General features: G+C 41.0%; 1 protein-coding gene across 2 annotated transcripts in view; it reads left to right on the top strand.

The window, feature by feature from the left end:
* Positions 1 to 14,197, top strand: part of LOC139751350 (uncharacterized) — a 234,182-nt gene that overhangs the window by 37,765 nt on the left and 182,220 nt on the right. For both annotated transcript variants that reach the window (XM_071666708.1, XM_071666707.1), the window contains exons 3-4: positions 4,202 to 4,342; positions 4,450 to 4,551. In XM_071666708.1, the coding sequence (XP_071522809.1) occupies positions 4,202 to 4,342; positions 4,450 to 4,551 (243 nt within the window). The remainder of the gene's footprint in view (positions 1 to 4,201; positions 4,343 to 4,449; positions 4,552 to 14,197) is intronic.

Raw genomic sequence — 14,197 nt, 5'->3', positions numbered from 1 at the left:
AACCAATCACTTTCCTCTCTTCCTACTCATTCACATGTCTTACATCCTCGATAAAAACCTTTCACTGCTTCTAGCAACTTACCTCCCACACCATATACTCTTGATACCTTCCAGAGAGCAATTTTATCAACTCTATCATGTGCCTTCTCCAGATCCATAAGTGCTACATACAAATCCATTTGCTTTTCTAAGTATTTCTCACATACATTCTTCAAAAGACACCTGATCCACACATCCTCTACCTCTTCAGAAACCACACTGCTCTTCCCCAATGTGATGCTGCTCTGTACATGCCTTGACCCTCTCAATCAGTACCCTCCCATATGATTTTGCAGGAATACTCAACAGACTTATGCCTCCATAATTTGAACACTCATCTTTATCCCCTTTGCCTTTATACAATGGCACTATGCATGCATTCTCCCTATTCTCAGGCACTTCACCATGAACTATACTTACACTGAATATCCTTACCATCCAGTCGACAACACAGTCACCCCTTTTTTTAATAAATTCCACTGCAATACCATCCAAACCTGCTGCCTTTCCGGCTTTCATCATCCGCTAAACTTTAACTCCCTCTTCTCTGTTTACCAAATCATTCTCCTTGACCCTTTCACTTCGCACACCACCTCGACCAAAACACTCTATATCTGCCACTCCATCATCAAACACATTTGACAAACCCTCAAAATACTTACTCCATCTCCCTCTCACTTCACCACTTCTTGTTATTACCTCCCCATTTTCCCCCTTCACTGATGTTCCCATTTGTTTTCTTGTCTTACGTACTTTATTTACCTCCTTCCAAAACATCTTTTTATTCTCGGTAAAACTTAATGATACTATCTCACCCCAACTCTCATTATCCCTCTTTTTCACTTCTTGCACCTTTCTCTTGACCTCTTGCCTCTTTCTTTTATACATCTCCCAGTCGTTTGCACTATTCCTGCAAAAGTTGTCCAAATGCCTCTTTCTCTTCTTTCACTAACAATCTTGCTTCTTCATCCCACCACTCACTACCCTTTCTAATCTGCCCACCTCCCACCTTTCTCATGCCACAGGCATCTTTTGCACAAGCCATCACTGCTTCCCTAAATACATCTCATTCCTCCCCCACTCCCTATACGTCATTTGCTCTTACCTTTTTCCATTCTACACTCAATCTCTCCTGGTACTTCCTCATGCAAGTCTCCTTTCCAAGCTCACTTACTTTCACCACTCTCTTCACCCCAACATTCTCTCTTCTTTTCTGAAAACCTTTACATATCTTCACCTTCGTCTCCACAAGATAATGATCAGACACCGCTCCAGTTGCACCTCTCAGCACATTAACATCCAAAAGTCTCTCACACACTTATCAGTTAACGTGTAATCCAATAATGCTCTCTTGCCATTTTTCCTCCTTACATATGTATACTTATGTATATATCTCTTTTTAGACCAGGTATTCCCAATCACCAGTCCTTTTTCAGCACACAAATCTACAAGCTCTTCACCATTTCCATTTATAACACTGAACACCCCATGTACACCAATTATACCCTCAACTGCTGCATTACTCACCTTTACATTCAAATCACCCATCTCCATAACCCGGTCTCGTGCATCAAACTGCCACCAGACTCACTCAGCTGCTCCCAAAACACTTTCTGCCCATGGTCTTTTTTCTCATGCCCAGGTGCATAGGCACCAATAATCACCCATCTCTCTCCATCCACTTTCAGTTTTACCCATATCAATCTAGAATTTACTTTCTCACACTCTTATCACATACTCCCACACCTCATGTTTCAGGAGTAGTGCTACTTCTTCCTTTGCTCTTGTCCTCTCACCAACCCCTGACTTTGCTCCCAAGACATTCCCAAACCACTCTTCCTCTTTACCCTTGGGCTTTGTTTCTCTCAGAGCCTAAACATCCAGGCTCCTTTCCTCATACATACTACCTATCTCTCCTTGTTGGATTGGGAATAAGTTAGAGTAGAGCCTGGTGCTGACAATCTGATGTGATCTTTCCTCACCTAACAGCAAGTCACATGGGTGTTGTTGTCTGGATTGTTTATTTTTATTCCATTTTGTCACACTTTACACTGACATTTCGCACAGATATATCATTAATGAATATGATACTGGTAATAGTACTTGCACAAAGGTACACGTTTTTGTGATTTTCATGCTTTTGGTTTTTATATGCACTATATGTCTTTGCTCAGTTTTGTACACTAAACTTTTAGATACATTTTCAGCTCTGTGTTATTGGTCTCATTACTTGCTTAGGGAGTGAGAATCTGTGCACTCACCATTACACAAACCATCACCACTCCCAGTACTCCATGTGGTGGCTAATTTTCATTTTTCACACTTTTGTGTACTTATACACATGAAATTGTCTTTGTCCTGTTGCTCTTTTTCCTGTTGGCATCACTGGTACCAGAAAGTGTCATGCCATTCCTTCCTTTGTTATTATTCTATCAAGTGCATGGCTGCCTCTACCAGGTTTTTGAGGATGGTGTTAGTAACCTCTTCTGCTGGCTTACCTCCTCCTCTTGCCATCTCACTAAAATCATTGTCTCTTACTTCTTCACATGTCTTATAGTATTCTTCACTTATCTCACCAAGTCATACATAAGTGTCCTTCATGAGTAAGGCTAACAATTAATGTATTTATTTTCTCTGGGGTTACTGTGTATGCTTAAATTGCATGTCAACAGCCATGCTCATATGTTGGTGGTTCTTGAGGTACTCAGGAAAGCAGAATTTTTTCCATACTTTCCTGATGACATAAGAATCCTCTTTAAGCTAGAGCGGTATTGGTACCATAAGTCAGCTGGACATTCAAACAGAGGTGGGAAAAGATGAATTTTGTGTCATGATGGGAACATTCCTCCGAGAATCATTACCAGATGATGAAAACAGTGTAAATGTTAAGCACAGTATTACCTCAGGCTGCTGCCGAACATGCATTTTTTCATGAATAGATAGCTTGCTCATAAAAACAATACAAAAAAATGATATAACTAACATTTGTGATGGCTTGGAGGAGTACAGAATGATTACGAGGAGGATGTACAGCTGGCTTATCTGTACCTTGAACAAAAGCGGCATGCTTTTAGATGCTCTACAAGAGAAGGTTGAATGGGTTAGTGAAATTATGGAGAAGAGACTATTGCTGTGGATCCCAATTTAAGGAAGTTCCATGAGGGAACGTGCATCAGGGATATAGATAGATAGATAGATAATGAAGAAGAGATGAATGTGGAAGAATGGAAGTTTGAACATTTTTTAATATGATAGAAAGGAAGCTTAAACTTTTCTGAGAAAAGGAAATTGAACATTATATTTGCATAAGACAGCAGTAGTTGGGCATCGGGACCTATGAGTGGAATGGTCTGAATGGTGAGAATTCAAACCTCCCTTATGATATAGATGGTTATGCATAGCTAATGAAGGGCATTTGATTTGAAAAGATGTTTGATGATAAGTGTATTGGAACAAAATTCAGGTGTGAAAAGCTCAAAATATGTAAAATGGTTGGATGTTCATTGTGTAATGATAGAGAATATGAAACATCATTTGGGGAAGTAGATATAAGGGAAGAACTTTTTGTAATAGGTGTTCTAAATATAGGTTGGGGACAGAGTGAAATAGGGAGAGATGGGTATGGGGTTCACATCATTACAATGATAGCTGTCATTGTTTTAGAAGGCTAAATTACTCTGGTAATGCACAGTTCTTCATTTATCTTTTATTATGTGATTTTATGTAGAATGATGTTAATTTGTTGTATTTCCTGTTTAACTTTAGGACTTTTGTAAATTTTATTGTTCTTGGTGTATGTTGTTTGAAAGATCACGGATCAGCAATTATATATTTCAAGTATTTGCATATTTTATTTATTAAAAATTGCCATAGTATCAATATTCAAGAAAGAGTCCTGGTGTTATATAGGAACTCATTCCAGAGGTTCCTCCAGTCCAAGGCTGCGCTACTTGCAGTAGCAGGGAAATATGAACTCCTTTGGAGTGAGAAGTTCATTGACAAGACTAGGCCAAATGGTACAGCCTCGCTGAAGGTTACTTCCCTCTTGTGGTTTAGCCTCAAGCAGGTGGAATCCGGTAACACTAATATTTGTAAATGATGTTTTATATAAAATACATATTCACAGAAGTGTTTTTTTGCTAATATCATCATTATTTTGTAGGACTTGTTTGGGGCAAACCCTTGCAAGCATCCCATTGTGATCCTCAAAGATATTCGCATCGATGACCTGAAGACTGTGATTGATTTTATTTACCGTGGGGAGGTCAATGTCTCCCAGGATAGACTACAAGATGTGCTCAAGGTCAGTGTTGGAGATTTTACCTAAAGCATGAAAATGGGATATGACATTTGTGGCCTCATTAAGGTTACTGCTTAAGAACTGATAACCCAAGTTGCATCTTTACACAGACTGCAGAATCATTAAGGATAAAGGGACTGGCGGAGAATCCACGTAGCTTTGATGAGATGTCTAGTCATGGTGCCCGCTTCTCATCGTCACTTGGTTCACAGGTAAGTGTTTGTAGAATTACAGCATATCTTATAATTGTGCAATGAGGCATAGGAATAAATCAAAGAATCTAAGTGTTTGAGGTTAAGACTGAAATGGGTTAGAATGAAATTGTATCACAATAGGTGGATTATTGTTATTGCTTACACTCCTGATTGCAAAAGGAATTTAGTTAGGTGTGATTCTTTTGGGAAGAGCTGCCATGTTTGTGTCTCTTGCTATGATTCATTCCATGTCTTGACTGTTTCATTATTTCTGTGTCTTTGAGCTTCCATTGTAGCTGGTTGTAAGATATGACATAGCTCACCCCACTTGCAATTTGGTATCTCCCATATTAGTTTTTTTTTTTTTTTTTTTTTTTTTTTTTTCCGCTGTCTCCCGCGTTTGTGAGGTAGCGCAAGGAAACAGACGAAAGAAATGGCCCAACCCACCCCCATACACATGTATATACATACACGTCCACACATGCAAATATACATACCTACACAGCTTTCCATGGTTTACCCCAGACGCTTCACATGCCCTGATTCAATCCACTGACAGCACGTCAACCCCGGTATACCACATCGATCCAATTCACTCTATTCCTTGCCCGCCTTTCACCCTCCTGCATGTTCAGACCCCGATCACTCAAAATCTTTTTCACTCCATCTTTCCACCTCCAATTTGGTCTCCCACTTCTCCTCATTCCCTCCACCTCCGACACATATATCCTTTTGGTCAATCTTTCCTCACTCATTCTCTCCATGTGCCCAAACCATTTCAAAACACCCTCTTCTGCTCTCTCAACCACGCTCTTTTTATTTCCACACATCTCTCTTACCCTTACATTACTTACTCGATCAAACCACCTCACACCACACATTGTCCTCAAACATCTCATTTCCAGCACATCCACCCTCCTCCGCACAACTCTATCCATAGCCCACACCTCGCAACCATATAACATTGTTGGAACCACTATTCCTTCAAACATACCCATTTTTGCTTTCCGAGATAATGGTCTCGACTTCCACACATTCTTCAAGGCTCCCAGGGTTTTCGCCCCCTCCCCCACCCTATGATTCACTTCCGCTTCCATGGTTCCATCCACTGCCAGATCCACTCCCAGATATCTAAAACACTTTACTTCCTCCAGTTTTTCTCCATTCAAACTTACCTCCCAATTGACTTGACCCTCAACCCTACTGTACCTAATAACCTTGCTCTTATTTACATTTACTCTTAAATTTCTTCTTTCACACACTTTACCAAACTCAGTCACCAGCTTCTGCAGTTTCTCACATGAATCAGCCACCAGCGCTGTATCATCAGCGAACAACAACTGACTCACTTCCCAAGCTCTCTCATCCACAACAGACTTCATTCTTGCCCCTCTTTCCAAAACTCTTGCATTCACCTCCCTAACAACCCCATCCATAAACAAATTAAACAACCATGGAGACATCACACACCCCTGCCGCAAACCTACATTCACTGAGAACCAATCACTTTCCTCTCTTCCTACACGTACACATGCCTTACATCCTCGATAAAAACTTTTCACTGCTTCCAACAACTTGCCACCCACACCATATATTCTTAATACCTTCCACAGAGCATCTCTATCAACTCTATCATATGCCTTCTCCAGATCCATAAATGCTACATACAAATCCATTTGCTTTTCTAAGTATTTCTCATATACATTCTTCAAAGCAAACACCTGATCCACACATCCTCTACCACATCAGAAACCACACTGCTCTTCCCCAATCTGATGCTCTGTACATGCTTTCACCCTCTCAATCAATACCCTCCCATATAATTTACCAGGAATACTCAACAAACTTATACCTCCGTAATTTGAGCACTCACTCTTATCCCCTTTGCCTTTGTACAATGGCACTATGCACGCATTCCGCCAATCCTCAGGCACCTCACCATGAGTCATACATACATTGAATAACCTTACCAACCAGTCAACAATACAGTCACCCCCTTTTTTAATAAATTCCACTGCAATACCATCCAAACCTGCTGCCTTGCCGGCTTTCATCTTCCGCAAAGCTTTTACTACCTCTTCTCTGTTTACCAAATCATTTTCCCCAACCCTCTCACTTTGCACACCACCTCGACCAAGACACCCTATATCTGCCACTCTATCATCAAACACATTCAACAAACCTTCAAAATACTCACTCCATCTCCTTCTCACATCACCACTACTTGTTATCACCTCCCCATTAGCGCCCTTCACTGAAGTTCCCATTTGCTCCCTTGTCTTACGCACTTTATTTACCTCCTTCCAGAACATCTTTTTATTCTCCCTAAAATTTAATGATACTCTCTCAGCCCAACTCTCATTTGCCCTCTTTTTCACCTCTTGCACCTTTCTCTTGACCTCCTGTCTCTTTCTTTTATACATCTCCCACTCAGTTGCATTTTTTCTATGCAAAAATCGTCCAAATGCCTCTCTCTTCTCTTTCACTAATAATCTTACTTCTTCATCCCACTACTCACTACCCTTTCTAATCAACCCACCTCCCACGCTTCTCATGCCACATGCATCTTTTGCGCAGTCCATCACTGATTCCCTAAATACATCCCATTCCTCCCCCACTCCCCTTACTTCCATTGTTCTCACCTTTTTCCATTCTGTACTCAGTCTCTCCTGGTACTTCCTCACACAAGTCTCCTTCCCAAGCTCACTTACTCACACCACCCTCTTCACCCCAACATTCACTCTTCTTTTCTGAAAACCCATACAAATCTTCACCTTAGCCTCCACAAGATAATGATCAGACATCCCTCCAGTTGCACCTCTCAGCACATTTACATCCAAAAGTCTCTCTTTCGCGCGTCTGTCATTTAACATGTAATCCAATAACGCTCTCTGGCCATCTCTCCTACTTACATACGTATACTTATGTATATCTCGCTTTTTGAACCAGGTATTCCCAATCACCAGTCCTTTTTCAGCACATAAATCTACAAGCTCTTCACCATTTCCATTTACAACACTGAACACCCCATGTATACCAATTATTCCCTCAACTGCCACATTACTCACCTTTGCATTCAAATCACCCATCTCTATAACCCGGTCGCGTGCATCAAAACCACTAACACACTCATGCAGCTGCTCCCAAAACACTTGCCTCTCATGATCTTTCTTCTCATGCCCAGGTGCATATGCACCAATAATCACCCATCTCTCTCCATCAACTTTCAGTTTTACCCATATTAATCGAGAATTTACTTTCTTACATTCTATCACATACTCCCACAACTCCTGTTTCAGGAGTACTGCTACTCCTTCCCTTGCTCTTGTCCTCTCACTAACCCCTGACTTTACTCCCAAGACATTCCCAAACCACTCTTCCCCTTTACCCTTGAGCTTTGTTTCACTCAGAGCCAGAACATCCAGGTTCCTTTCGTCAAACATACTACCTATCTCTCCTTTTTTCACATCTTGGTTACATCCACACACATTTAGACACCCCAACCTGAGTATACGAGGAGGATGAGCACGCCCCGCGTGACTCCTTCTGTTTCCCATGTTTTTTTTAGAAAGTTAAAAATACAAGGAGGGGAGGATTTCTGGTCCCCCCGCTCCCGTCCCCTCTAGTCGCCTTCTACGACACGTGAGGAATGCGTGGGAAGTATTCTTTCACCCCTATCCCCAGGGATAATATATATATATATATATATACATACACACACACACAAATACACATACACACACATATACACATATATACACACATACACACATATACACACACATATATATATATATATATATATATATACATATGAAAAATGTAAGAAATAATTGAGAAAACTGAAACTTCTATCTTGAAATGAAATTAAAAAATGAATGTCACATTATGGTTCAACCTCTGGCTATGGAAAAGGGAAATGTATAATTTATTTACACAAACGTCAATAGTATTTTTCATCAATTTAACCACTGTATCATACTGCCTGGACCACTTCTCTTATCATGAAACTGAAATATTGGCTTATGATGTTTCTCAGTTGTCTTCATTACACAAAGTACAACCATATCTTGGATACATGAGGGTAGGTAGTTTGTCGTCCACCATAATAAAGCCTTGACAGACCAAAAGTTTATCTAGACCTCAACTTTTCCAGTACATTCTTGAAAACACCTTTTTGCTTTCTATCTCTATGACTTTGAAAAATGCTCCCTTTGTTCACATTTCAATGAAAGAATAAGCTTCAATGTCTAAGCTACATTCTTTACCAATTTCACTATTTTCTTGTCAGAGCACCATGTATGAAAACTATCACTCCAGTAACACAACTATAAACATTTACTTTCCCTTTAAAAAAGTTCTGGGGAAGTCTGTCTCGATACACTGCGGGTCACTCTACCACCTGGCGAGGTTTGTGTTGCAAAGGTTCTTAATTTACAAAAGTAGTAGCATCACTGGTGGGCGGAAGAACATTCTCATCATCTGAGCCAATATTAGTTGCAAAATTATATTTCCATTAGCTTAACTTGTTGTAGTAATATGAAACTCCAGACCTTTTTCAGTTTATGGAAGGGTTTTGTTCGTAAATTGATTTTCTATAGATTTATCTTACTGCCGTCCATAATACAATTGGAGATGTGTTCCATTGGGAAAAATTTAGACTTATTATTAATTTGATTATTATGATACTTGATCACCATTTCCCACATCAGCGAGGTAGCACCAGGAAACAGATGAAGAACAACCCATCCACTCGTATACACACATATATACGTACACACATATACATGTGCGTATACATTATTTATTTTATTTTTATTTTATTATACTTTGTCGCTGTCTTCTGCGTTAGCGAGGTAGTGCAAGGAAACAGACGAAAGAATGGCCCAACCCACCCACATACACATATATATACATACATGCATATATGCATACATATACATACATACATACATACATACATACATACATACATACATATACATACACAGACAAATACATATATACACATGTACATATTCATACTTGCTGCCCTCAGCCATTCCCGTCGCCAGTCCACCACATGTGAAATGGTACCCCCTCCTCACACACGTGCGTAAGGTAGCACTAGGAAAAGACTACAAAGGCCACATTCATTCACACTCAGTCTCTAGCTGTCATGTGTAATGCACCAAAACCACAGCTCCCTTTCCACATCTAGGCCCCACAAAAGTTTTCATGATTTACTCCAGACACTTCACATTCCCTGGTTCAATCCACTGACAGCACGTCAACCCCAGTATACCACATGGTTCCAATTCACGCTATTCCTTGCACGCCTTTCATCCTCTTGCATGTTCAGGCCCCGGCCACTCAAAATCTTTTTCACTCCATCCTTCCACCTCCAATTTGGTTTCTCCTCATTCCCTCCACCTCTGACACATATATCCTCTTTGTCAATCTTTCCTCACTCATTCTCTCCATGTGACCAAACCATTTCAATACACCCTCTTCTGCTCTCTCAATCACACTCTTTTTATTACCACACATCTCTCTTACCCTTTCATTACTTGCTCATCAAACCACCTCACACCACATATTGTCCTCAAACATCTCATTTCCAACACATCCACCCTCTTCTGCACAACCCTATCTATAGCCCACGCCTTGCAACCATATAACATTGTTGGGACCCCTATTCCTTCAAACATACCCATTTTTGCTTTCTGAGATAATGTTCTCACCTTCCACACATATTTCAATGCTCCCAGAACTTTCACCCCCTCCCCCACATTGTGACTCACTTCTGCTCCCATGATTGCATCCGCTGTTAAATCCACTCTCACAAGTCAAAACACTACACTTCCTCCAATTTTTTCTCCATTCAAACTTACCTCCCAATTGACTTGTCTCTCAACCCTACTGTACCTAATAACCTTGCTCTTATTCACATTTACTCTCAGCTTTCTTTCACTCACTTTACCAAACTCAGTCACCAGCTTCTGCAGTTTCTCTCCCGAATCAGCCACCAGTACTGTATCATCAGCGAACAACAACTGACTCATTTCCCAAGCTCTCTCATCCACAACAGATTGCATACTTGCTCCTCTCTCCAAAACTCTTGCACTTACCTCCCTAACAACCCCATCCATAAACAAATTAAACAACCATGGAGACATCTTGCACCCCGCCGCAAACTGACATTCTTTGAGAACCAATCACTTTCCTCTCTTCCTGCTCATATACATGCCTTACATCCTTGATAAAAACTTTTCACTGCTTCTAGCAACTTGTCTCCCACACCATATATTCTTAATACCTTCCACAGAGCATCTCTATCAACTCTTATCATATGCCTTCTCCAGATCTATAAATGCTCCATACAAATCCATTTGCTTTTCTAAGTATTTCTCACGTACATTCTTCAAAGCAAACACCTGATCCACACATCCTCTACCACTTCTGAAACCACACTGCTCTTCCCCAATTTGATGTTCTGTGCATGTCTTCACCCTCTCAATCAAATTCTCCCATACAATTTCCCAGGAATACACAACAAACTTATACCTCTGAAATTCAAACACTCACCTTTATCCCCTTTACCTTTGTATAATGGCACTATGCATGCATTCCACCAATCCTCAGGCACTTCACCATGAGCCATACATACACTGAACATCCTCACCAACCACTCAACAACACAGTCACCCCCTTTTTTAATAAATTCCACTACAATACCACCCAAACCTGCTGCCTTGCTGGCTTTCATCTTCTGCAAAGCTCTCACTACCTCTTCTCTGTTTATCAAATCATTCTCCCTGACCCTCTCACTTCGCACACCACCTCAACCAAAACACTCTATCATCTAATACATTCAAGAGACCTTCAAAATACTCACTCCATCTTCTCACAACACCACTAATTGTCATTTCCTCCTCATTAACCCCCTTCACCGATGTTCCCATTTGTTCACTATATGTGAAAAATACTTAGTAAAACAAATGGATCTGTATGCAGCATTTATGGATCTGGAGAAGGCATATGATAAGAGTTGATAGAGATGCTCTGTGGAAGGTATTAAGAGTATATGGTGTGGGAGGCAAATTGTTAGAAGCAGTGAAAGGTTTTTATCAAGGATGTACGAGATGGAAGAGAGGAAAGTGATTGGTTCTCAGTGTATGTTGGTTTGTGGCAGGGGTGCGTGATATCTCCATGGTTGTTTAATTTGTTTATGGATGGGGTTGTTAGGGAGGTGAATGCAAGAGTTTTGGAGAGAGGGGCAGTCTGTTGTTGATGAGAGGGCTTGGAAAGTGAGTCAGTCTGTTGTTCGCTGATGATACAGCGCTAGTGGCTGATTCGTGTGAGAAACTGCGGAAGCTGGTGACTGAGTTTGGTAAAGTTTGTGAAAGAAGAAAGCTGAGAGTAAATGTGAATAAGAGCAAGGTCAATGTGCTATTGATGTGAAAGTTGATGTGCTGTCATTGGACTAAACCAGGGCATTTGAAATGTCTGTGGGGCCAGGATGTGATAAGGAACTGTGATTCAGTCCATTGACAGCGCATTGATCCCAGTATACTACATCGTTCCAATTCACTCTATTCCTTGCATGACTCGCCCTCCTGTATGTTCATTCTCTGATTGCTCAAAATCTTTTACACTACATCCTTTCACCTCCAGTTTGGTCTCCCACTTCTTGTTCCCTCCACCTCTGATGCATTTATCCTCTTAGTCAACCTTTCCTCTCTCATTCTCTCCATATGTTCAAACGATTTCAACACACCCTCTTCTGCTCTCTTAATCACACTCTTTTTATTACCATACATCTCTCTTTCCCTTTCATTACTTACTCTATCAAATCACCTCACACCACATATTGTCCTCAGACATCTGATTTACAATGCATCCACCCTCCTCTCTACAACCCTATCTACAGCCCTTGCCTTGCAACCATATAATATTGTTGGAACTACTATTCCTTGAAACATACCCATTTTTGCTCTCCGAGATGATGTTTTCTTTCCGCACATTCTTCATCGCTCCCAGAACCTTCACCCCCTCTCCACCCAGTGAATCATTTCTGCTTCCGTGGTTCCTTTCACTGCCAAGTCCTCTCCCAGATATCTGACCAGACTAGATAGAAAATTCCGTCTTCATTTTTGGCATTCCCTAACAAGAGGAACATTAGTTTTTTGTTATGCTAACTGAATAATGGATACTGTTGGTGTATTACCAGCACTACCAGCCAAAGTATTAGGAGGGTAAGTGACGGCTGCATAGTAAGCTAGCACTTCAGTAGTTGTCAAGTTGCGCTCCTTTGACCAAGGTAGCTTTTTTTTCTTTCTGCCTCACCTATATTTAGACTTGGCATTCTGTCTACAGACATATAGTCTATCCTTGTCTTACATAACACTTTTTTTTTTTTTTTTTTTTTTTTTTTTTGCTGTCTCCTGCATTTGCGAGGTAGCGCAAGGAAACAGACGAAAGAAATGGCCCAACCCACCCCCATACACATGTATGTACATACGTCCACACACGCAAATATACATACCTACACAGCTTTCCATGGTTTACCCCAGACGCTTCACATGCCCTGATTCAATCCACTGACAGCACGTCAACCCCGGTATACCACATTGATCCAATTCACTCTATTCCTTGCCCTCCTTTCACCCTCCTGCATGTTCAGGCCCCGATCACACAAAATCTTTTTCACTCCATCTTTCCACCTCCAATTTGGTCTCCCACTTCTCCTCGTTCCCTCCACCTCCGACACATATATCCTCTTGGTCAATCTTTCCTCACTCATTCTCTCCATGTGCCCAAACCATTTCAAAACACCTTCTTCTGCTCTCTCAACCACGCACTTTTTATTTCCACACATCTCTCTTACCTTTACGTTACTTACTCGATCAAACCACCTCACACCACACATTGTCCTCAAACATCTAATTTCCAGCACATCCATCCTCCTGCGCACAACTCTATCCATAGCCCATGCCTTGCAACCATACAACATTGTTGGAACCCCTATTCCTTCAAACATACCCATTTTTGCTTTCCGAGATACTGTTCTCGACTTCCACACATTCTTCAAGGCTCCCAGAATTTTCGCCCCCTCCCCCACCCTATGATCCACTTCCGCTTCCATGGTTCCATCTGCTGCCAGATCCACTCCCAGATATCTAAAACACTTTACTTCCTCCAGTTTTTCTCCATTCAAACTCACCTCCCAATTGACTTGACCCTCAACCCTACTGTACCTAATAACCTTGCTCTTATTCACATTTACTCTTAACTTTCTTCTTTCACACACTTTACCAAACTTCCCAAGCTCTCTCATCCCCAACAGACTTCATACTTGCCCCTCTTTCCAAAACTCTTGCATTCACCTCCCGAACATCCCCATCCATAAACAAATTAAACAACCATGGAGACATCACACACCCCTGCCGCAAACCTACATTCACTGAGAACCAATCACTTTCCTCTCTTCCTACATGTACACATGCCTTACATCCTCGATAAAAACTTTTCACTGCTTCTAACAACTTGCCTCCCACACCATATATTCTTAATACCTTCCACAGAGCATCTCTATCAACTCTATCATATGTCTTCTCCAGATCCATAAATGCTACATACAAAGTGTACATAACACTTAACAATACTTGATTCACACAGTTCA

This window comes from Panulirus ornatus, chromosome 11 (assembly GCF_036320965.1).
Source record: "Panulirus ornatus isolate Po-2019 chromosome 11, ASM3632096v1, whole genome shotgun sequence".
Taxonomy (NCBI): Eukaryota; Metazoa; Arthropoda; class Malacostraca; order Decapoda; family Palinuridae; genus Panulirus; species Panulirus ornatus.
This window is presented reverse-complemented; position numbering and strand designations above follow the sequence as displayed.